Source organism: Xiphias gladius, chromosome 1, assembly GCF_016859285.1.
Source record: "Xiphias gladius isolate SHS-SW01 ecotype Sanya breed wild chromosome 1, ASM1685928v1, whole genome shotgun sequence".
Classification (NCBI taxonomy): domain Eukaryota; kingdom Metazoa; phylum Chordata; class Actinopteri; order Istiophoriformes; family Xiphiidae; genus Xiphias; species Xiphias gladius.
The window spans coordinates 30,234,961-30,258,500 of record NC_053400.1 but is presented as its reverse complement, the minus strand read 5'-3'; the positions used below and the strand labels follow the sequence as shown (position 1 = coordinate 30,258,500).

At 43.2% G+C, this 23,540-nt stretch overlaps 1 protein-coding gene across 2 annotated transcripts in view; it reads right to left on the bottom strand.

Moving 5' to 3' along the window:
- Positions 1 to 23,540, bottom strand: part of lrp4 (low density lipoprotein receptor-related protein 4) — a 115,704-nt gene that overhangs the window by 21,767 nt on the left and 70,397 nt on the right. For both annotated transcript variants that reach the window (XM_040135019.1, XM_040135027.1), the window contains exons 3-14: positions 21,400 to 21,516; positions 13,663 to 13,776; positions 13,448 to 13,564; positions 12,531 to 12,659; positions 7,416 to 7,535; positions 7,030 to 7,155; positions 5,513 to 5,638; positions 4,459 to 4,593; positions 3,564 to 3,689; positions 2,838 to 3,068; positions 1,916 to 2,072; positions 1,114 to 1,331 (exon numbers count right to left, since the gene is read on the bottom strand). In XM_040135019.1, coding sequence (XP_039990953.1) covers positions 1,114 to 1,331; positions 1,916 to 2,072; positions 2,838 to 3,068; positions 3,564 to 3,689; positions 4,459 to 4,593; positions 5,513 to 5,638; positions 7,030 to 7,155; positions 7,416 to 7,535; positions 12,531 to 12,659; positions 13,448 to 13,564; positions 13,663 to 13,776; positions 21,400 to 21,516 — 1,716 coding nt within the window. The remainder of the gene's footprint in view (positions 1 to 1,113; positions 1,332 to 1,915; positions 2,073 to 2,837; positions 3,069 to 3,563; positions 3,690 to 4,458; positions 4,594 to 5,512; positions 5,639 to 7,029; positions 7,156 to 7,415; positions 7,536 to 12,530; positions 12,660 to 13,447; positions 13,565 to 13,662; positions 13,777 to 21,399; positions 21,517 to 23,540) is intronic.

Genomic DNA, 23,540 nt, shown 5'->3' with positions numbered 1-23,540 from the left:
GTTAAAAAAAAAAAAAAAAAAGAAACGTGATTCATTACTGCATATTGATCTGAAGCCAACTGTATTCATTTGAGAAGATGGAGTAAATGACTGCTTTCAAACTGCCTTGAAGTGTTCCCGTAGCCGTTCAGCTTCCATCCCGTACTCTTCATGTTTAGCTGACTGATGAACACGAAGAGTAAATATGCGTCGGGAAACAAGAAAAACCCTCAGCCAAAACCTGAGGAACAAGTCTTACAGCAACATGGGATCTCAGAAGCAGCCCAGAATGTGCGCGGGACAGATCAGTAGCCTGCCTGCTTACATCTGTAGATGCCAGATCCCCACTCTTAGTGCATACACCCTCAGGCTTCACTGTGGGAACCAACAACATAAACAGAGGCACGCACAGCGTTATGTTGTCATTTATGGCGTCTGTGCTTGTGTGAGTGCATGTGTGCATTTCAGTGGCAGGCACAATGCGTATGCTCTTTAATGGAAATATGGCATTGTTTAACTCGACATGGGATAATGAAGGAGTGTCAGTGTGCTAAATCTGACATCTAACCCCTTATGTATGTGTGCGTTTCTTAGTGTGTGTGGTAATTAATGAGAATCTGAACTCCAGCCAGACCTCTATACACCACATTTCCTCCGTTCCTCGCCAGCTCACTCAGAGCTTTCGATGAAAAAAACTTCAGGAAGTTCACAAGGTCATCGTAGCTTTATGTTAAACAGAGGCTGTTTAGGTCTCAGGGTTTAGGGTCTCCTGTAAATACTTTAGTCATAAAGAATGAGAAAATCAGAAATCCCCTGATCAGCAGTATAATTCAATCAGGCGTTGGTCAAACACAGGCAACGAAAAAAAATAATGGAATGATAATGGAAGTTGTAGCTCCACTCTTCAGGCACTTGCTTCAGTCCACCATAAAAACACTAAACAAATACATAATCAAAAAGACAGGAAGTAGGGTAGCAAATCCATAGTTTGCTCTTTAAAAATCAATAAGTGGAACCAAAAAGTGTATTTTTTTTAACAATAACCACGAAAATCCTGTAACTCACTCCGATACTGAACTGGTTCTCGATCCCCAGCCCTGGCCAGAAAGGCCAAGACAACAGGTGGGAGTTTACCTTGGCTGATGACGGCCTTGCGGTTGCGTCCATCCAGGTCAGCCCTCTCGATGACATGGTGCTTGGCATCCACCCAGTACATGCGACGGCCGGCGTAGTCAATGGTGAGGCCATTGGGCCAGAACAGGTGTGTGTCTGCGATGACCCGCCGGTTGGAGCCGTCCATGTTGGCGTACTCGATGCGAGGTGTGTTGCCCCAGTCTGTCCAGTAGATCTTACTGAGGAGGAAAAATGGGACAGTCATGGTTAGTTTACTTGTTTCCATCTGCGAGACTGAAGCTGTTAGAGCAGAGCAACCTGATCCTCATGGCGTCCACTAAAGGGCGAGAAGCAAACATATTGTTGTCAGGATTGAAGAGACGGCACATGGCTAATATAACAAAGTCTCCTCTGTCCTCAACATTCATGCCCTCTTCATCATCACTCATCTGTTCTGGCCGGAGCTACCTTTTTGATATTTTTCAATTATCCCATGCAAATGAGCTACCTACTAAGCTGAATGATTTTTCTGGCTTTTAAATTTCTCTGGGGCTCCATCCAAAATGCTCTCCTGCCATTGCAGCATATGAAGCTGGGGAGGAAAACACAGTTAGCTGCTGCCCATTTCATGGAATACTTGTTCCACACAGATGCTTGCCTGTGGGTACTGCTGTGCTGCCAAACTCTAATCCCCGCTCTGCTGCTACACTACAACTGGGACGCCTCCAGAGGGGATATGTATATATGACTGCCTGATACCATCTGTAGTGAATTATATAGATTGTGCGTGTGCGGGCGCGTGCGCGCGTGTTTGGACTCGTACCCCTCTATGGGGTGCAGCGCGATGGCTCGGGGCTTCTCCATGTTCTGCCACAGCAGCACCTTGCGATGCGTCCCGTCCAGGTTGGCCACCTCGATACGGGACGTCCCCGAGTCTGTCCAGTACAACTTGTCATGGATCCAGTCTATGGCCAGTCCACCTAAGGGAGAGGAGAAAAAGAAACTGTCTGAATACGAACCCATTTTAGTTCTTCAAGTTTATCTGCCAGATCAGTATTTGTTAACTTGCTGGTGGTCAGCTCCATGCTCAACACTCACACATGAGACTGACATTGATTCTCTTCTTGACACTTTCAGAAAGAAAGCAAGTACATGTACTTCCCACAATGCTGATCCGTTCCTCTCAGTGTCATGCATAAGGAGTTGTTTCTCTGTTCTTCATATCACTGCTATTTACGTATTCATTGTATGGACTAGTTGCTCTGTTTGTTTACTGTATATGCTTTCACAACAGGCGATCAGCACATCACAGCAGGGAATGTTTGAATTGAGGGGGGAGAAAGACGAGAAGAGCGAGTAAGTAAAAAGAACCAAAATGTAAAGAAGAAAAAAAATAGGGACTCAGAGTGAAATATACTGAAGAGAAAAAAGAGAGACAGCGAGAGGTCAAAAGAGTAAGAGACACTGGCTGAGAGAAAGCACCAAAGAGAGATACAAAAAGCAAAAGATAGAAAAAAAAACGAGTTGACTGAAAAAAGAGAAGGAGAAAGCAAAAGAAAAAGACTTGAGTTTGAACTGTATTGATATCATACTGCTGAACTTATATATGAACGAGGTGATGGATGAAGTGAGGTAGAGCAGAGTATAGTTGGAAAGAGAGCAGCACAGCTGAATAAATTGGAAAAATGATAAATGAGCCTGTTGTCCAACTTTTGAACCTGCATCCTATTGGCTGCTGTACCCACCTGGGCTCTCCAGACCGGTGGAAACGACCTCTTCCACGTTGGAGCCATTGAGGTTGGCCTTCATGATGCGGTCCAGCGTCACATCAGACCAGAAGACCAGCTCGCGGCTGTGGTGGAAGTCCAGGGCGATGGCGTTCTCCAGGTTGTTTAGCAGCAGGGTGTACTCGGAGCGATGCGGCAAAACCTGACGGATGTCGATGCGGTTGGCGAACAGCAGAACCGGTTCCGGACCTAAAGGAGGACGTAAAGGCGGACGGGGATGGAGCCAATGTGAATTAAATTGGAGAGGACAAAAGCGAGGAGCCAAACATAAGGTGAAAGTTGGAAAGTAACACAAGGGGAAAGAAGAGGGAGACAAAAAAGTTTGAGTTAGGACTGATGGTCACTGTTAATAACAGTGAGCATTAATCTCAATAGAAGTGAAGGTTTGGGTGCTGGCAACTGTTTGACAGACAGTCCTGACCTGGGTTTAACTGTGGTCTGCAGCTGATTTACGGGCTGCTGTACCAGGCCTGCACTCTACATCCACTGCATATCTAAATCTAGTCCAGACCCTCCAAATGAGCCGACCTCATTCTGAGTCCAATACCCCGGAGCAGAGGAATGGATACAGTTACTGTTGAGGCGAGTATAAACACTATGCAACCGTGTTTTTATTGGAGGTCAAACCCCAGTGACTCTCTGTGGTCACATGTCAAGGTTGAAACATAGTACAGCGGTTTTTACCGAGAGCTTTGCAGCTGCGCTTGTCGGGTCGGAGCTCATAGCCCTGAACGCACCAGCACTGGAACCCCCCCTCCGTGTTGGTACACCCCTGACTGCAGTAGCCTTCTTCAGCACACTCGTCCACATCTGGAATGGAAGAGGGGAAGGACAGAAAGACGATGGCATCAAACTCCTGCAGGGTTAACAATGAATTTAAGACACAAAGCAAAGTGGCCAGAGGTGGCTGGAAGGTGAAAAAACCCGTTCACGTTTTAGAAATACAACCACATCCTACTTGCTGGTACACCCCTTAAGTTTCGAATTAATTCCTTGACCTTGAAAGCGAAACCCCGATAATCTGGAAACAAATATCACAAAGATTTGTCTCCATGAATTTCGAAATTCTGGCCATAAAACTTTCGACTTGTGGCAGAAATCCCAGATTCAGACCCACACCAATTTCTAATCAATGATTTCTTAGCCCAGAGCTAAACTTTCCACAAAGTTTCATGGAAATTTGTTAGACAGACTAACTAACAAACAGGAGTGAACACATAAACTCTGTGAGGTGCAGCAATGAACATCGATAGCTGGCTGCAATTAGGAAATTAAAGATAGTATCATTAACATAGCAGTTACGTTTTTATATCTTTCCTTACTTATTTATTTTAACTTGGTCCTGTAATTGCTGCCTGTTTAGTTTTTTTCTTCCCGATTCTCGAATGGGAGTTAGGTTCAGTATTCTCACTCTAATTTTGCGTAGGTTGCTTAGCAACTGACCAATCGTCACGCTCGGCAGAGGTCGTCAATATCAACACCCTCAGCCTGCTCACTCACTATTACTCAAACTCTGATGTCAGACTGTAATTTTTGCACGCACGCACAGAGACAGACCAAAACACACAGAGAGTGGTACCCTGGCAGGCTTTGCCATCGTCCATCAGTCGGTATCCAGTGTGACAGGTGCACTGGACCAGTCCTCTGACCATCTGACACTTCTGGGAGCAGCCTCCATTATTCTGGTTACAGTTGCCCTCGCTGGAGCGTGGACCTGCACAAGGAACATAAACACGGCATGCTGATTCAGTATAAATACAGTCACACACTGTAAAAAGTATCCGATTCGCCTGCCGTTGAGCCTTGAAATATTTCCGGCCCACAGGCGGGGGATGGTGACGTCGTTCAGTCTGGTACTGGATAAGAAATTTTAGGCCTAAACCTCACTATGTACAACACTTGAGTAGGTCAACTAGGTTTCCATTTTCTGTAGATTTTCATGCACCCCCCGAGAAGAAGAATCCTGGTGTTTGTGGTTGATCCTCTCACGCTTAAAAATCCACTTGTACACAAAAATATTAAAATCTAATGGCCAGAGTGTCATGAAATTAACTTGACGCTATAATTAATTCTTTCCACCCCGGACACTCCATGAGCTTTCCCCTTTGAAACACCCACGCGCTGAAATGTCCAAATTACGTACAATTATTACTATTAATTCATAATCTAAGACAGATTGCAATAAAAACTTGTTCAGCACATTAATGTTCCGCAGGGGGGATAAACACTTTGATTAACAACACTGTGATAAAACTGTCAAACACAGAAACCCCCCTGGTAGGTGTTAAGCCTATGTTTTACGTGTTAATCGTAAAATGTACTTATCACACTTTGACGACGCAAAAAACATTACATTATGTAAAAGCTAGCATAAAAGGCATTGTTCCTTTGGCTACCAAATGTTTCCTAATGCAGTGTCAAATCTGAAATGACCGTGACAATTCAATGGATCGCAATGAACAATCGTTAAGCTTAATGCTCATCCTGTATCAGTTTTCATGACTTTAAATATTGTTATGAGGGTCTCAGCCTCACTTCAGAGTACGTTTTACGTCATATTATGTGCAAGCTTTAAAGGGAAAAAAAAAAAAAAAGGCTGATCTTTACGACTGAAGGTGCTGATATCAACTCACGGCAGTCGTGGTGTGGGTGTTCGTCTGTCCCGTCTCCGCAGTCGTTGACCTCATTACACACCTTCCTCTGACCAATACAGCGTCCATTCCCACACTGGAACTGGTCAGGAGCACATGGAGGACTTTCTGTGGGGAGATTTGAGGTTACATCCCGTGAGACAACACAGATCTGCCAGACAGCATAGATATTTCTGTAGCATTTTTACTTAAGTATTTATCAGTTAAATATCTCTGGTTGTATTGGACCTTTGTGGGCAATGGTGTAATTAAAATGACTGGACAGGACTGCTTTGTGATAACATTATATTTCGAGGTTTTTGTTTTTTTTTTTTTTTTTTTTTTAATCAGAGTGATGAAGTACACTGAGGTGTGGGGAATTTGATTCTCTGGATTACCTAAAAATGTTCCTTTCTGGTTATTTTATCTAAAACAGTTACTCACTTCGTTAAAATTGATATGTCTGTTCATAATGTATAATAAATCTGTATGTCCAGTGATATAAGATTTTATCCATATCCAAACGCCTGATTTAACCCTTTAGAGGATCATTCAGATGACAGTACATAACTGGTCCAACATCCAGGCTGCATCAACTGTCTCTGCACTCTCTCCTATTTCTGTCCCACACAGATAATACAGCAACGACTCTGTATCTCCCACTTTACCACACTACAAAAAATAGTTTCAGCTTTAAGTACATCGCCAGCGTTTATTAAGAGAGTTAAAGTGTTTTATTTTGGATTTTCCATTAACCTCTCCTACCACACGGACCCACCAGCGAGTCCTACGCTACATGTGAATGTTGACTACCAGCTTGTTTGAAAGTCACATGGACACTGTAGCGTATCCAGAGGCTCCAAACACGTCAGGTTGAACTACAGGGAAAATTTATGCCAAAATTGAAGCAATATACATATGAATTTGTTGCATCTGTACGGCCACAACAATGACGTCATGACTTTGAATATTTCATTACATGTAAATGAAGGGCTGCAACAAGCAAATATAGAGAGAAATCTTAAATAAAGGGTGAGATTAATGTATTGAGTAGATAAAAAAAATAACTTAAGTTTATGTAAGGTTAAATTTAAAGAAAATTTGGGTTCGAGAGGTTCATGCAAAATTATTTGATATATCTTTTCCATCATGGCTCAAGATACAGGTGTATACTGTTAAAAAAAAACGAGTAAAAACTCTCCATCTTCATCTTCTCTGCTGCCTGTTCATTGTTCATTTCTATCCCATTATACAGGTCAGTTTCAGTTGTTTGTCCACAGGTTGGTGGAGTCTTGCCATCAGTGAATGAACAGCCCTACTGATCAGGCTATTGTTTGAAAGCAACTGTGTTTTTCAACCAACAAAAAAAAAAAAAAAAGAAAAAAAGAAAAAGGAAAAAAAGAAGAAGAAAAAAGCGAGTTTGTCAATAGAGCAAGGCTGAGCTGAGCGGTCGTCATGACTACGATGGAAGCTCGTATTATATTTGGCTTCTGAAAACAGGATAACAACCACAGCCTTACCAGTTTTCTCACAGCCCTCTTCATCGCTGCGATCTGAGCAGTCATCCTCGCCATCGCATCTCCATGACAACCGGATGCAGCGTCCGGTTCCACAGCGGAACTGGTCAGCCGTGCACATGGACGTGGCTGCACAGGACACAAAGGAACATTATTATTTTTGTTATTATTATTATTATTTCATTCTTAGATCAGGTGATTTGGGATATTTTGAGTATCTGTCTTGTTTTCCATCCTTAGTATGAAGTCAGGTAAAAGACGGAAATTGACATAAGCAAATTCATAAGCAGGGAATAAAAAAGTGAACATACGTATTTGTAGATACGCAGCCCTGTACAGAGCACTATAACAAGATTTGTTCAGTGATTCTGAGGAATGCTGCTACTCACTGCAGTTCTTCTCGTCCGATTGGTCATCACAGTCGAACTCGCCGTCGCACCTCCAGCCGGCGTTGATGCACATCCCGCTGCTGCACATGAATTCAACTGATCTGCAGGGCTGGTGGGAGGCTACGTACGCACACGCACACACAAACGCAAACACAAACACAAACACACGCACGCACGCACACACACACACACAGACGATGACACACAATAGAAACATGACAAACACAGCAGGCAACAACATCAGAGCTGCAATTAAAAAAATCTTTACAACTTAAATATCTAGTACATAATTCATCAGTGCTTTACAACCTGGGGTTCAGACCTTCCAAAAAGAGGCCACAAAATAAGTAAAATAAAAAATATCACGGTCCCAAGTTATTTTATGGCGTAGTAAAATATGTTTTTCTTCTGTAAGTGTTTACCGTCATGTCATACTTTTATGATTTGACCCATTCCGTGTGAAATTCTGAGTAATTTCAGGTTCTTGACCTCCTCTGATAATTACTCTCTGATTACTGTCCATGGAGAGAATATATCCCATAAATATTAATTGGTTCTGTTTATTTTGACTACCCTATGATCATCTCTGACTAGAGATCATAGCTGTCCCACCTTTAAAGCCTCCACCACATCTCTACATGTGATCAGATCAAAGTGAAGCTCAAACTGGCAGCAGATGAGGACGGAGGTGGACGAGAAGATTAAAGCTGAATCAAACATAAGCATCTTAAATCCTGAGTGTCTGTGAACGCGTGTGTGTGTGTGTGTACTTCTGACATGTTTTCTCCTGACAGCACAAGTCAGATCCCATTGAAGCTACAGTGGGCGTGAGATAAGGGAGGAACGAAATGACAAGCGAGGGAGTACAGGGAAAGAAAAGCAAGAAAGAAAAAAAAAAAAAAGGAGATGTTGTAGAGCTTCGAGCATCCCCATGCAGACTTATCAGCTGGGCGAAGAAGAGGAGAGAGATGATCCAAACAGCAGGTGGCTCACCCACAGAGAGAGAGAGAGAGAGACAGAGAGACACAGAGAGAGAGAGACAGAGAGAGAGAGAGACTTATACAGTGGATTCAGAAAGTATTCAGACCCCTTCACTTTTTTCACATCTCGTTATGTTGCAGCTTTATGCTAAACTAAAAGAATTCATCTTTTCCCTCGTCAATGTACACTCACTACATCATAATGACAAAGTGAAACAGAGTTTTAGAAATGTTTGCAAATTTATTAAAAAGGAAAAACTGAAATGTCACATTGACATAAGTATCAGACCCTGTGCCATGACACTTGAAATTAAGCTCAGGTGCCTCCCATTTCTCTTGATCATCTCTGAGATGTTTCTGCACCTTGACTGGAGTCCACCCCTGCTAATTTCAATTGATTGGAAATAATTCAGAAAGGCAGACACCTGTCTATATAAAGGTCTCACAGCGGACATTCAGATCAAAAACCAAGAAGGTCAAAAGGAACTGTCTGCAGAGCTCAGAGACAGGACTGTGTCGAAGCACAGATCTGGGGAAGGTTACAGAAAAATTTGTGCTGCATTGAAGGTTCCCAAGAGCACAGTGGCCTCAATAATTCTTCAATGGAAGAAGTTTGGACCAACGAGAACTCTTCCTAGAGCTGGCCACCCAGCCAAACTGAGCAATCTGGGAAGAAGGGCCGTGGTAAGAGAGGTGACCAAGAGCCTGATGGTCACTCTGGCTGAGCTCCAGAGAGACCCTGTGGAGATCGGAGAAACTTCCAGAAGGTCAACCATCACTAGAGCACTCTACTGATCTGGGCTTCATGGCAGAGTGGCCAGACGGAAGCCTCTCCTGAGTGAAAAACACATGAAAGCTGCCTGGAGTTTGCAAAAAAACAGCACCTAAGGGACTCTCAGAGTGTGAAAAACACGATTCTCTGGTCTGATGAAACCAAGATTGAACTGTTTGGTCTCAATCCTAAGCATCATGTCTGGAGGAAACCAGGTACTGCTCATCACCTGCCTAATACCATCCCAACGATGAAGCATGGTGGTGACAGGATCACCTGTGGGGGTTGTTTTTCAGCTGCAGGGACATGGAGACTGGTCAGGGGTTGAGGGGAAGCTGAACGGAGAAAATTAGAGATTCTCTTAAAAAACCTGGTCCAGAGCGTTCAGGACCTCAGACTGGGCCGATGATTCACCTTCCAACAGGACATTGACCCTAAGAAGAGCCAAGTCAACGCAGGAGAGGCTTAAGGACAACTCTATGAATGTCCCCGAATGGCCCGGCTGTGGAGAGACCTGAAAAATGGCTGTCCACCGATGGTCCCTATCCAACCTGACAGAGCTTGAGAAGATCTGCATTGAAGAGAAGACCCACGGCTGTAAATCGCTACCAAGGTGCTTCAACTAAGTACTGAGTAAAGAGTCTGAATACTTATATCAATGTGACATTTCAGTGTTTTCTTTTATAACAAATTTGCGAAGACTTCTAAAATTCTGTTTTCACTTTGTCATTATGGGGTATTTAGTGTAGATTGATGAGGGACAAAATGAATTTAAACGATTTTAGCTTACGGCTGCAACATAACAAAACGTGAAAGGTATGAAAGGGTCTGAATACTTTCTGAATGCACTGTAGGACACAAGAATCGGCGTGGGGTGCAGACGAACACACTGACGCCCACACACACACACTCAAATGATTCATCCACCCTTTATCTCTCTCCTTGTTGCCCCCCCAACCACACACACGCACACACCCATCCCACCCCACCTCTCTCATACGCGCACACACAAACATACCAACTATGCTCTTTCATCTGCTCAGCTATGAAGCCGAAAGCAGTATCAGTGTTCGCAACAAGGCATGCAAGTGAGTGTTTTTGGATGTGTGTTTATGTGTGTGTGTGTGTGCATCCACATAACGAGGGGGAGAAGGAGAGAGAGAGAAGCTTCTTCTCTAACAAAGCGCCCTTCATGTGTCTGGAGAGTCGATGCCAAGGAATGCTGTCTGAGGATGGGCTGTCTTATGCCTCTGAGGAATGCCTCCTGTGTGTGTTTGTGTGTTTGTGTGTGTGCGTCAGAGAGAGAGAGAGAGAGAGAGAGAGAGTGTGTGTGACAGAGTGTGTCCACAAACTATCTGTATGTTTCAGAAAGCCAAGATATATTCAGAATTTTTTTTCAACAATTCATGAAATCGAATTTGCTAAGACTTCAATGCAAAAAAGAAAAAAACCCTGGATGTTGTAATTCTGGACGAATGCTGGTCAAAAAAAAATCAAATAAATAAATAACAAAAATTAATGGCCAGTTTAAGTAAGTAATTAAGAGTAAAGGACAGCAGGAAATGAACAGTTAGGGGACATTAGTTCCAGCTGGTTTCTGTACATCAGGCAGGATGCAGATTGATCTATTGAGCCTGTTGGTTTTTAAGAGCGACCATGAGGCAAAGAGAATCCTGTCATTGCTTCGTGAAGAAGTTACACTGCTAACAGAATTTAGGGGCACTTTACGTGTCTGAGTTTCTCCTGACATTGGCATCATTTAAGAAATTTCAAACTTTTAATGGCCCAAACAAACCACGGATGGTGCGTGTGTTTCCGGCAATACCCTCTTAATTTGGATTGGATATATGCTGTAGTGTTTTCAGCCCGTCTCGCTCTTTTTTTTGTGTGTGTGTTCTTACTTTCTATAAGCTTTCATGCCAGCTGAACTTTCAAAAAATTGTTTAACACCCCAGAAGCGAGGCAGCAATTAAAAAAACCTGGGTGTGGGAGGAGAAGAGAAAGAAACAGAGAGAGCAGCTCAGTAGACTAACATGACCTTACAGACGATCACATAATGTCAAAAAACCTTGAAGCTGTGCTTATCACACCGCAGATAAGGGCATCAAAGGGGGAAACCCCTGTCTATGAGTCTGTGTGTGTGTGTGTGTGTGTGTGTGTGTGAGTGTGCCTGTGTGTATGAGAGAGGGAGAGAGATGTGGTGGGCTGTTATAGACAATGAGAGAATGAAACGAACATGTGAGAAGTCAGAGATGAGAGAACAAGGAGGGAGATGCTGAGATATTTTTCGGCAGCAGGCAGCCTCTCTGGCGTGAGGAGAGCCAAACACGATAGTCTCTGTTAATCAGGCACGTGGCTTCACTCTGTGTGAGCGCGAGATACAGTGACTGAAAGGATGTAACAGTGACTGTTTTCCAGTTCTGACAGACGCCGCGACAGAGCAGCGATCTGCAGGCAACAGCTGTTCCTGAGCTGGACTTGCTATCGGGCATTAAGATGTGTAACCAACAGTAAACGTTAAGAGGAAGTACAGTTGTACAAGCTGGAGGCATCTCTTAAAGCACCTAAAACTTCAAATCTTTAGTATTCCTGTATAGTATTAAATATTTTTTCACTAAAAGGACAAAATTCTTTATAAAAAAATGTTAAACACTCCAAAACTCCTCTGCTTCTTATAGAGTGTGTGTCGTTTGACCAGATTTGAAGTTGGTCCATTTTCTCAAATGTGAAGATCTGCCTCTTTCCTCTGTTTTACATCTCTGTCAAGTCATTATGATTATCTGCGGGGTTTTTTTTGGCTCTCGGACTTGCAGTTCAACTACAGAAAGCTGTAGTAGGACATCAGGATAGGTCGCGGTTTCCGGAGACGTGCAGCACTGCCATCGGGATACATGGAGGGGTTGAGTGAAGCAGAGAAGAAGAAGGGATGGAGAGAGCAAAGACATATGCCAGAGAGAGAGAGAGAGAAGAAACTTAACTCTCATTTAATAACAGAGGAGTGATCTCTCAGAAGAGCTTCATCTTCCCCTTCTGTGGAGTACGCTGTGTAGTGAGAGCCTGGAGCGCTGCCATGGATCCTAAAGAGTGTTTGTGTGTGTTTATCTGTGCGTGCGTGCGTGTGTGTAAGCAGATAACAAGAGCTCACTGTCAGCTTTATACCAGCAGGACAGGTTGGATCAGCCACTCCACTGTAACAACGCTCTTTGTTTCTTTCTCTTGTAAAGTGATATTGTTTTGCGATATCTTCGCTTCTGTCCAGAGTTTGATGCCTGATGCCTGATGCTCGAGCTTGATTGACACATTGGCCCCTAAAAGTTGACGTTAGCGAGCTTGTGTGTGAGAGATTGATGGGAAAAAACTCACAGCAGTCCGACTCATCTGACCAGTCCCCACAGTCGTCGTCTCCATCACAGTGGTAGATGTCCAGGATACAACGTCCATATGCACACTGGAACTCCTCCACGCTGCAGGTGGCTGTCATCACATCTGAGGCTGCACAGAGACACGGACATGTTAAACAGATGCTGAAGCTTGGAAAAGATGGAGCAGCAGTTGGCTGCCTGAGGCTCTTTGAAGCTTCAGCTGTTCTGTGCCGACTCTGTCAGAAACTATACATGAAAAGATGGAGAAGCCCAGCTCTCTATTAAGGCTGCGCATATGTTTACATGCTCTGTAGTAAACTGGTTACTGTCTACATGCAGCTGGTCAGTAACAACTTCTTTTGGCCATAATTTTAAGCCGTGATGTTGCAGCCCGAAGAGTCTGTGATCGGATAGTCTAGACTGACTTTGGCCTATTAAAGAAAACTCTCTAGTGATGGAGCAGATGGTTTGTCCTTTTTGATACTTTATGAATAACAGAGTGTTCAGATATGGAAACTTTCGTGTTTAGAATAATTTATTTCAGCTTTTGAATTTTAGTCTGACTTTGCATTTAATTACCTTGGATATGAGGACAAACCCCTGCTATGAGTAACGGCTTCTCTTTTCATCCTGCCACTGTGCTGCCGGAGATAAGTTCCCTGTTTGAAGGCTCGCCTTGTCCCTTGTCTTATAAAAACCAGTTTAAAAATAAAAAAATAAAATCAACATCGCTAAGGATTCTCTTGCCTAGATTCTGGAAACCAGATTTCTCTCTTACATGGTTATTGTGCTTCATGCTTTACCATGAGAAGCATTCAGCCTGTCTCTAAACTGTTCCTTTCTTAAACACACGCACACACACACACATACACACACACGCGCACACGCGCACACACTCACACACTCAGAATAACTTACGGCAGTTTTCCTCATCTGATCCATCCTTACAGTCCGTGTCTCCGTCACAGTACCAGTGCTCAGCAATACAGCTGCCATCTGTGCAACGGAACTCCTTGTCCGAACATTTACGCATGTCTGGCATGGACAAAACACAAGTCATACTTATAAGACAGTGCGAGTGAATGGAGGGCATGCGTTCTGGTGTTCCTGTGTGTTCCAGCGTGTGCACCCACCGCACTGTTCATCGCTGTTGTCCCCGCAATCGTTGTCGCCATCGCAGTGCCAGAGGCTGCGAATGCAGTAGCCGTTCTGGCAGTGGAACTCATCCTCCTCGCACTCCCGGGGAGCTGCGGAGAGAAAAAGAAAGGTTTCAGAGGACAAATAATGGAGGAGACCACAAAAGCAAAGAGCAGATACTGTACAAGAATGTGATAAGAGGCAGCCGTCCCTGAGCTCTGTTGACATTTTATCGAAAACTGCACTGACATCCGGGAAACTGTGGCCTTTTGTGTCAGGCTCAGATCAAAGAGCTGAGGAGAAGAAACAGAGATGTTTCTCTTCGTAAGCACGATGACCTCTCCCGAGGCTGCAGGGCTAGAGCTCAAAGACTCCTACGGTTCAATTTATGCACAAAAGACATCCGATCGACAGCTACTGCGGCACGGTGAGGTGGAAGGCTGAATAAAGTCATACTGAGCGTGTGTGTGCAGCCATTTTCACAGTCACTGACTGATCAGAGGGAAAACATTTGCTACAGTAATGACTATATTTATACAGCACTCTTCCAAGACGAGTAACAAATGTCTTACAAAAACCCATGAAACCAAACCACCTTAACAAGTGGCAGTAAAAAAAATCTGGTGATTCATCCCTCGGGGAGCACAGAGGCTGTGGTCCGCTTGGATCAATGTTGGAACATGGAAAAAACACTTAAAACATCCACAGAAATATCTCAAACCACAATTTAAGCATAATCCTCATCTTCACTGTCCATCTGTTTGCTCAGTATTTTCCAAACACTTGTAATTTGACCAAAGCGGGGCTAAACACACCGCATCTATTTCAATCCTTGACACTGCTGACATCACAAGACGGCTATTTTGTTAGAAATGACTGTCCAGAACATATTAGACATGTAAATATTCATGTCGCCCGTTTTCACGTCCTATCATTAGCTAATTCTGGGGCATTATGACTACGACTGTGACTGTGGACATTAAAACCTGCTGCACGACACATGCAAAAGCAGGAAACCCTCTCGTCTTGGCAGGTTTCAGTCCACCATTTTTTAACACTGTAGCGTAAATGTGCAATTCAGGTGTATAACGTGCAACACAGAAAGGTCAAAACTCTACACCTCAAAAATAATTTTCTTGAATAAATTAGCCGAATTAAAAAAAAAGAAAAAAGAGAAGACATTTTTCAATGAATCCCCGGTTCCTTTAAATCTTAAACCCAGATCGAATTCAGGAATGGTTTAATCTACCAACCCTGAGATCCAGCAGCTTGTTTTAAATACAATACAATTTAAATGGCTGCTGTGGATTGCAAATTGTTGTTTCGCTAGACGGTTACCCTCGGGGACAATAGATAAAAGGCACATTTGTCATCCATAACAACAGCCCTAACCATACAGTTAGACAGAAGTCACTCCCTCCGCTGAACTTTCAGCACTGTGCCACTGACGGTGTTTCAGTTCCAAACCCTTGAAACCCTCAATTTATCCAAACAACTCCTCCGCCTTGCCTCTTTAATCACACCTCCATTGATAAAAGACTGAATGGATTCTCAAAACACTGTCTTCTACTGTTACCACTGCAATCGATGGCAAAGCCTAGCTGTGCTCGCCCGGAGCCGAGTAAGCAGCTTCCTCAAGGAGAACCGGTGATGGATGGCCGCTGGCAGGAGGTAATCTATAATTTATCGCTGCCTTGTGTGAGTGTTAGACAGCTGAGACAAACAGAGACGAGATAAGGAGAGACAGAAGCAGAGGGATACCCACGGAACAGAAGGACAGAAAAGAGAAGAGATGAAGCTTTTGCTTATACCGGTGAGATTTTTCATCTTTTCTCAGGTGTGTTGCAGCATGGCAGCATGAGTCAAGGCCACCACAGACAGACTCCACTTCTGCGATGAGTGACATGACATGAGGCTCCAGGGCCTGTGTGTTTACACTGTAAACTGCGCGCTAGGTGTGTGTGTGTGTGTGTGTGTGTGTGGGTGTGTGTGTAAGTAAATGTTTTGTAGACCTCTAGATAGAAAATATTTCTGCACACCCGAGAACAAATCTTGGTTAACTAGCACAGGAGATGCTTTCAGGATAGTTTGACTCATATTTTATACAATGTTCATAAAAACACAAAAATATGAAAATGTAATTTATAATCCATCTACACTCAATATGGAAATACATTTTTCTTTTCTTCTTTTTTTTTTTTTTTTTTAAATTCATCTGTTTGCATATTTGCAGATAGTTTCAGGGCTTCTTTCGCAATAAATAATTTGCACCTCCCCACAACTAATGTTTCCAAATATACATGTACGTACAGCATTTTCGGAGGCAGTGTCAATCAGAGCACATGTCCATCAACAGTAAAGGGTCAGTTCACCTAAATAATAAAATACATATTTTCTCCCTACTAGTGGTTTCTATCGTTTCAGCTCTAAGTGCTTATGTGTGTTCGTTTTCAGATACTAGCCTCTGAGATTTCTATCAATGCACAAAACAATGGAGGCGAATGGAATGTTGTTGGTGATGCTCAAAGTGTTGAAAAATTACATTTCGTAATGTCAACAGCACTGTGCCTTTCCAAGAACAATAGTGCAAGTTAGTCGAGTTCATCCAAAAACCTTGCTGTCCACAATTTTCCCAAGAGCTGCTGTACTTTGTACCAAAGTATAGTCTCTTCGCAAACTGTTGATAGTGACGTCCTTGAATCCTCATCGGTAAGGAGATGTTGCTGTTAAAATTTTTTAAAATGTTTTTTTCGGGACATTCAGAAGCCCTAAACGCAGACCCATTCACCTACACTGTGTTGGAGCAGAGACAGAAATGTCAAAGGCGGATATCTCAAGACCCCAGCGCGACCGGTTCCATTGAAATTACCTACATGGCTCATATGACATGTTTTTCTGTAATATGAGCGTACTGACCCGTTAAGCTAACATCTGAAATTTAGTCATTGTTTGATGTGGACCGCAGCCCGAACAACATTGGATTTTGAAGTGGATACTAATATGGATGTTGAAACTAGGATGTTGAAAAAAATATCCAATAATGAAATATCAACTGATAGTTGTTTTTTTTCCCCACTTACCGTAAACTCATAACATAAAACAAACATTTAGGATCGGGATCCCTTAAAATTTGGTCGTCAAAGATTTGTGACCAGGATATAAACTGAGGAGGACACTGCTTTTTGTATTACAATTTCTTCTTACTTATCAGCCAAGATACAGCACATACTGACGCGATTTTTGTGCGATAGGTAAATATTGTCTAATATCAGTAAGGCCGATTGATCGGGCAGGCTCTACTTTCGACTGCTAAACCTCAGCTGACCTCACCCACGCCGACCTCCCCTCAGCCAGAACGCCCTTCCCCCTACAAAAAAAGGACAGGATTTAAAACGGTAAAGGCCCAACAGCGGGTCCAAATGAGAATTTAATTTTACCTTCACTACTGACAAATACACTCATTGATTCAACTTGTATAAAAATAATTGATTCTCTCCCTTTCTCTGTGTATCCCATACTCTCTCCCCCCTCCCACCAGCGAGGTAAACAGAAAAAGGTCAGAGGTCAACAAGCCCTCAAGACTCTCATCATTCACGCAGAAGCCAAACGTCAAAGGGCAAAGGGCATTGAGAGTCATTACCAGGCTGCCTGCATGTTTGTGTTTGTCTGTGCATGCGTGCGTGCGTGCATGAGGGGTGGTGAAATGGTGTTATGTTTTTTTTGTTTTTTTTTTCCAGTGAAATGTCTTTTAAACTTCAGAACTTCAGAATATCTCGTGTTCGAACACACAGACACACACACAGACACCGAGACACACCACTGTCTCCATGTTTGTCTGAAATCTTGACAACTACTTCAGTTCAAGCCAAGCGTGGAGGATTGTCTCCCTGTCTCTAAATAATGAAATAAAGCCACAGCATGGCGGGGAGAAACAAAATATATTGGGAGGTGAAAGACAGACCAGGGCGAAAGGAAGAAGCATGAAATAATAAGTAGTTTGGGGAACAGGGGAAGGAGAGAAATTTACAGGGCATGGAGATGAAAAATTCATAGCCGGCTTCCCCATCAGGAAGTGATTCAGTGTCTGGCTGCTGATAAAGTATTTGGGTCAACAAAGGAGGAGAAGAAGTCACTCGATGACGGACAGATAAGAAAATTAATTCAGAAGAGAGAGAGCTAACCTGCCTGTAACTGCTGTACATACAGAACTACATGAGACATAATACAAGGGGTTTTCTGGAAAACAAATCACCTTCAAGTTGGGTTCGTATCTGCTATGGGAAATTTCATTTAAAGCATGAAGCTGCCTCTAATCACGGCATCACCAACTCTTCCCTTATATTACAGATATCGCTATTAACACTAAACAATGTTGATAATTTGAAAGGAGTCCTCTTCTAAATTTTCAGGCAGAGCGGATTCACGGACGGCGACATCAGTCAGTCTGTCAGTCCAACACTTTGGTCCAAGGTGAAATATCTCAATAAATACTCAGTGGATTGCCATGAACTCTGATAGACACATTAATGGTCACCGGAGAATAAATCCTAATGACCTTTAATGAGTTTTCATCTAGAGCTAGTGCGTGCTAATTGCACGCATGTTAACACCAACTGACCGGCGTCAGAATCAGCGTACTAACTGAAGCATTACACCTCTTCCTTAACATACAGCGAGCGAGTCAACTCCTGCAGATGGAGCGTGAAAATGATATGAAAATAGGTTTGAGGGTGGGGCAAGTGCGCGAAAGCTTCTCAGGAATAGAGCCAGGGCGAGCGTTTTTCCAAACAAGCGACACGTGGCTTAGCCTGTTTGCTGAGGCACGGAGCAGGTTAGGACATCTTCATTGGGAAACACTGAACCCGATCCGATGTTCGCTCGCTCGCTTGTCCGCATCATGTCCAGTTAGGGATCGGGGTTATGATGTGTTCAGTTGGAACGCGAGGTGAATCTTTAACAGGGCGCAGTTGCATACAAAGTCAATGGAGAGACACAAGCGGGCATGACTAGAAGCAAATTCAGAGTGGCATGAAATGAGGCCAATACGCATCAGCACAAAGTGAAAATATTTCAACTTTGGCAAAAAAATAAATAAATAAATAAATAAAAAATCAACCTTAATGAGACTAAAATTAGCTAAGCTTCCTCCACCAGCAGGTTACGGCCACAAAACCCACCAAACACCTTTTGGCCACAGCTTCGAGTAGCCCCCTACACAATAAAGGAAAAAAGAACTAACAACCTCACAGTGACCTCCAGACTCCAGAAGCCCCACCTGTTTCCAATTTTTACAGTTAAGATAAGCTGCACGACCACAGTCAGTAGCTCCATATCTACCGTACAGGCATAAGACTGTAACACTCACATCGAACAGGGAATTAAATAAGCATATTTTCCAAACCGTCAAACTAGTCCTTTCAGTGTCTCTGACCAAAATGAAGTTGTGTTGGTCAACTTCCCACACTCGCTCAGAGTCAATTTTAAACAAATGATCCAAGCTTTCATGTGCTAGATTAAAGGGCAAATTGCTGCTAAGTCAAGAATATCAATCAACAGAAGGGACAATTATCAATGTTAAAACACTGAAATGAGTTAAGAAACATGTTCGTGGTTGAAAATCCTTTATACTGCAGTTTTTCTGTGACTGGAAGGTGTCAAGGGAAAGAAGACGCGTTACCTTTAAAAAAAAGTTAGTCCCTAAAAAGGACAAGGACTGACGTATTGTCTCGATCAGGAACACATCACCCCGTGTAACTTAATTCTGTCCCGACACAGTTTTAAGTGTGATTAAACGCAATCACCAGACTGACACCGACAGAGTGATGGAATGACTGGCCTGCAGCGAACATCCACACAGATCAGATTGCACACACACACACACGGAGCCCTAAGAATCATGGGTAAATACAGAGACTAAAAGTGGATGATGTGCTCACAGAACCTGACCACTAACACACACACACACACACACACACACACACACACACACACACACACACACACACACTCACGACATAATGTATTCCCTAGCCCTTATCCCAATCCTTAACCTTAACTTAACCTAAACCTAATTCTAGCCTTAAAAGTGTACTCACATTAGATGCCAACTTTCAGTACTTCTCAGTTTTTAATCAGCGTTTATATCAGCCTCCTAGTTGTAATTCTGAGATATTGTGAATTTCTGACAGCTAAAATATCTTCCACTTTATGAAAAGAATTACACAAGTTAAAAAAAAAAAAAATGCTGGAAAAATTGCTGCAAAACCCCGATTGCTCCAGTATTGACAATAATAAAATCAATTCAGCTAATTTAAAAGTAGCTATACACTACTTTTGCACACGTTTTCTGCTCCAAAGTAGCTAACTCTGATTATTAATATGAAGACACTATGAGGCTATCAGCGGGGGTAAGAGGGGATTCAGACTGAAAAGAGACCTGCGTCAAAACAGTGCCAGGGACTGTGCTGGCAGTGGCGTGTTGTTTAGGAACCGGCGAGACAATGAAATACAACCGAGGAGGTCCGGTTTGAGAAAAAAAATTCATGCTTTTAAAGGCTTATCAGATGCCAAAATGCTGCACTACAGTATGTAATACTCACAGAAGTTATCACAGCGGCAATTATTTTATCGTGACACAAGGAGTAGAAATACAGCATTCGCATTACAAAGTAATCTACCAGAAATGGACGTGCCCGGTCAACGCAAAGCCTTGCCAGACGACGCTGTTTTGAGTTGCAGCAGAAGTTGAGCCAGGTTCAACATTTTTGCTGAACATCCCTCTGTTGTTTTGCCAGGGCCCCCTGTGTTGGCACCCCCTGCGCACCAACTGACTGGCTCCATTCAAATGAATGAGAGCTCTGCTTTTTTTTTTTTCACACAGGGTTCGAGTCGGTCTGAACGCAGCCTAACGACCTGGGAAAAATGCATGAAGACTACCAAGGCAAAATGATGGGAGGTTTTCCTGTTCTTCATAATCTGCCAACATTGCATGAATGCGGCATCAACTCCTTAGACAGCTCTTTGAAGAAGTTAGGAACAGACTCTCGCTTTCCAAAAATGTTTTCACGGTCAAACTTCAAACGGTCCTCATAGAGACAGAAACACAGGAGCGCCCGCACGCACACACACACGCATGCACGCACGCCCGCACGCACGCACCTACCCATCTCGCAGCAATGCAGAGATACATAAACACGACTGCACACACACACACACACACACACACACACACACACACACACACACACACACACACACACGGCTGTGTGTGCACACACCAACACTTCCACTAATGAAAATAGGAACAAAATAAACTGAGGTCAAAGGTCAGAGAATGCCATGCGTGGTGACCGTGGGAGTGATGACCTCTCACAAGTTTGTGTGTGTGTGTGTGTGTGTGTGTGTGTGTGTGTGTGTGTGTGTGTGTGTGTGTGTGTGTGTGTGTGTTTGTGAGTGTCACAGCCAGGCAACTCCTTTAGACTCAAAGCAAACAAGTCATTGCACATGACTGCCTCAAACATCTGTCCACTTTAATAACTCATCCCCCGAGCCTGACGGAGCAGATCGAACATCTGTCCACTTTAATAACTCATCCCCCGAGCCTGACGGAGCAGATCGAGTGTGTGTTTGTGTGTGTGTGTGCGCGTCTGCGTGTGAGACAGCGCATATCAGTGCAACTGCCACTGATTGTTTGCATGTTTTGTGGTGACAAGGCAGAGAGAAAGTGTACTTACGACAGTCCTGTTCGTCCGAGTCATCCTCACAGTCGTTGTCTCCATCGCACACCCAGGAGCGGCGAATGCATTTGCCGTTGTCGCAGTGGAAGTCCAGCGGCGAGCAGGTCGGGAGCACTGCAAACAAACAGGGACCGACAACAAATGTGTCAGCAGGAACAAACAAACAGACCGTGAAGCTGAGGGGAGACGAGACAAACAACAGGTTCTTTGGGAGCAAGGGCAATGTTTTGCGTCCACTCCACACAAAGCTTTGACACAGTTCCAGTGAAACTGTGTCCTAAAATGATACGAATCTTTGGAAATGCAACATTTTATTCAAAAAAAAAGTTGAGACAGTCATGCGATACAAAACATCTGTCTGTTTCAATGCTTAATACGTTGCGAGAGTTCAGGAGATAGTTTTTAAAAATCTGGCTATTAAACAGACAGTAGTGCCAACACAATATTTAACAATGCTCTAGTGTTGCTCTGCTCATACTGTAGCGTCTGTTTGAGCTCAGGTGCATGTGATGTGTGACACTGTTGGTTGTCTTGTGGGGCTGTGCCAGTTTTTACATGTTCTTTGTGTGTGATATAGGTTTCTTCTATCTGCCTTTAACCCTACGTCCTGTTGCCCTCTCGGTGTTTATTCTCGCAGAGTTACAGCTGTCATCTCTCTGAAATACTACTGTCATATGCACTTCTATGTGCTCGCTTTACAACATTTCATTGTAATTGTGCATTTTGTTTATGCAGAATTTTGTTTGCTTGCTTTAAAATTAAAATAAAGGCTAGGTATCGTTTGGTGATTGTACCTATACCTGAGTTTCCGTACCAGTGCCAGAACAATACTTTTTTTGGTAAGTTTTTCAACAAAACCCTTTAACAAAAGAAGCGAAAGCACTTAACGCAAAATGTTCAGCTCAGCCAGAGCCAGAGCCAGAGCCAGAGCCAGAGCCAGAGCCAGAGCCAGAGCCAGAGCCAGAGCCGGACCCACGAGTCCTCCTCTCTCCCACCTTCTTATCCTGAGACCCAGAGCGCAGCGCTGAGCTCAGCTCAGCGCATTCCTCCTTAACTTCAAATCCGCTCTCCGTGCAGCGTTACTGCTATCTAAGAGACTGGGAGTAATGACTGGCCAGGCCGGAGACACAGCTAGGGAAATTGGGAGGGAGGGGGGGGGAGATAGAGAGAGAGAGAGAGAGAGAGAGAGAGAGAGAGAGAGAGAGAGAGAGAAAGAAAGAGAGAGAGAGAGAGAGAGAGAGACATAAGCAAACAGATCTCTCTGGCATGCCCCATCTCTCCCTTTGTCGACCCCTTATTCTTTTCACCTTCTGATGAACTCTTTCTGCCTAAATTACACAACCTTGCTGGCGGTTTGACCCGATTTGCATATGTAATGCATTTTTGCAAACGATTATCTAAATCACACCATCGGTTTCCTTATTTCGTTCCTTCGGGCAGCCATTGGATTCAGTACATTTCAGCATGGTGTGAACATTAACTTCCAGAGACATGAAATGTGCTTGAGATGGGTCATTATTCTCTACCACCTTTTTTATTTTTGTCATTTTCATACAGTTCTGAGCACAGAGTATACTGAAAACTTTCCCATGCGGTGCAGTGGAAGATGCTCAAGACATCTAAGAAAAAAAAAAAAAAAATCCACCTTATTAAAAGCAGGAAACAACATAAGAGCATCTGTTGTTCCGACAACGTACAGTAGCTCATTGACTTTTTTCCGTCAAAGCTGTAACAATACATTTTTGGATGTCAGCGGATTTCTGAAAATGACCCCTGCTCCCAAATCATAAGTCTCTTTACTGAAAAATAACATCACCGGTCTTGATCAAGTCCACGTCTGACCATAGAAAAGTGTTTGGGAGGGTGCAATTTAAAAAAAAACAAAAAATAAAAAAACAACACTGGTAGCTAACAGAATCAGATTTACAGAATCTTTGAATTTATTACTGAAATGATAAGTCGATTAAGTAACTAGTCAACAGAAGATGGATCATCAACAATTTTTGATAACTGATTGACTGTTTCAATATTTTTTTTTTTAAACAAAAATCAAATAAAATATCTGGTTTTAACTTCTAAAACTTGAATATTTGCTGTTTTCTAGTCTTATCTGATAGTCAACTCAATTTCTTTCAGGT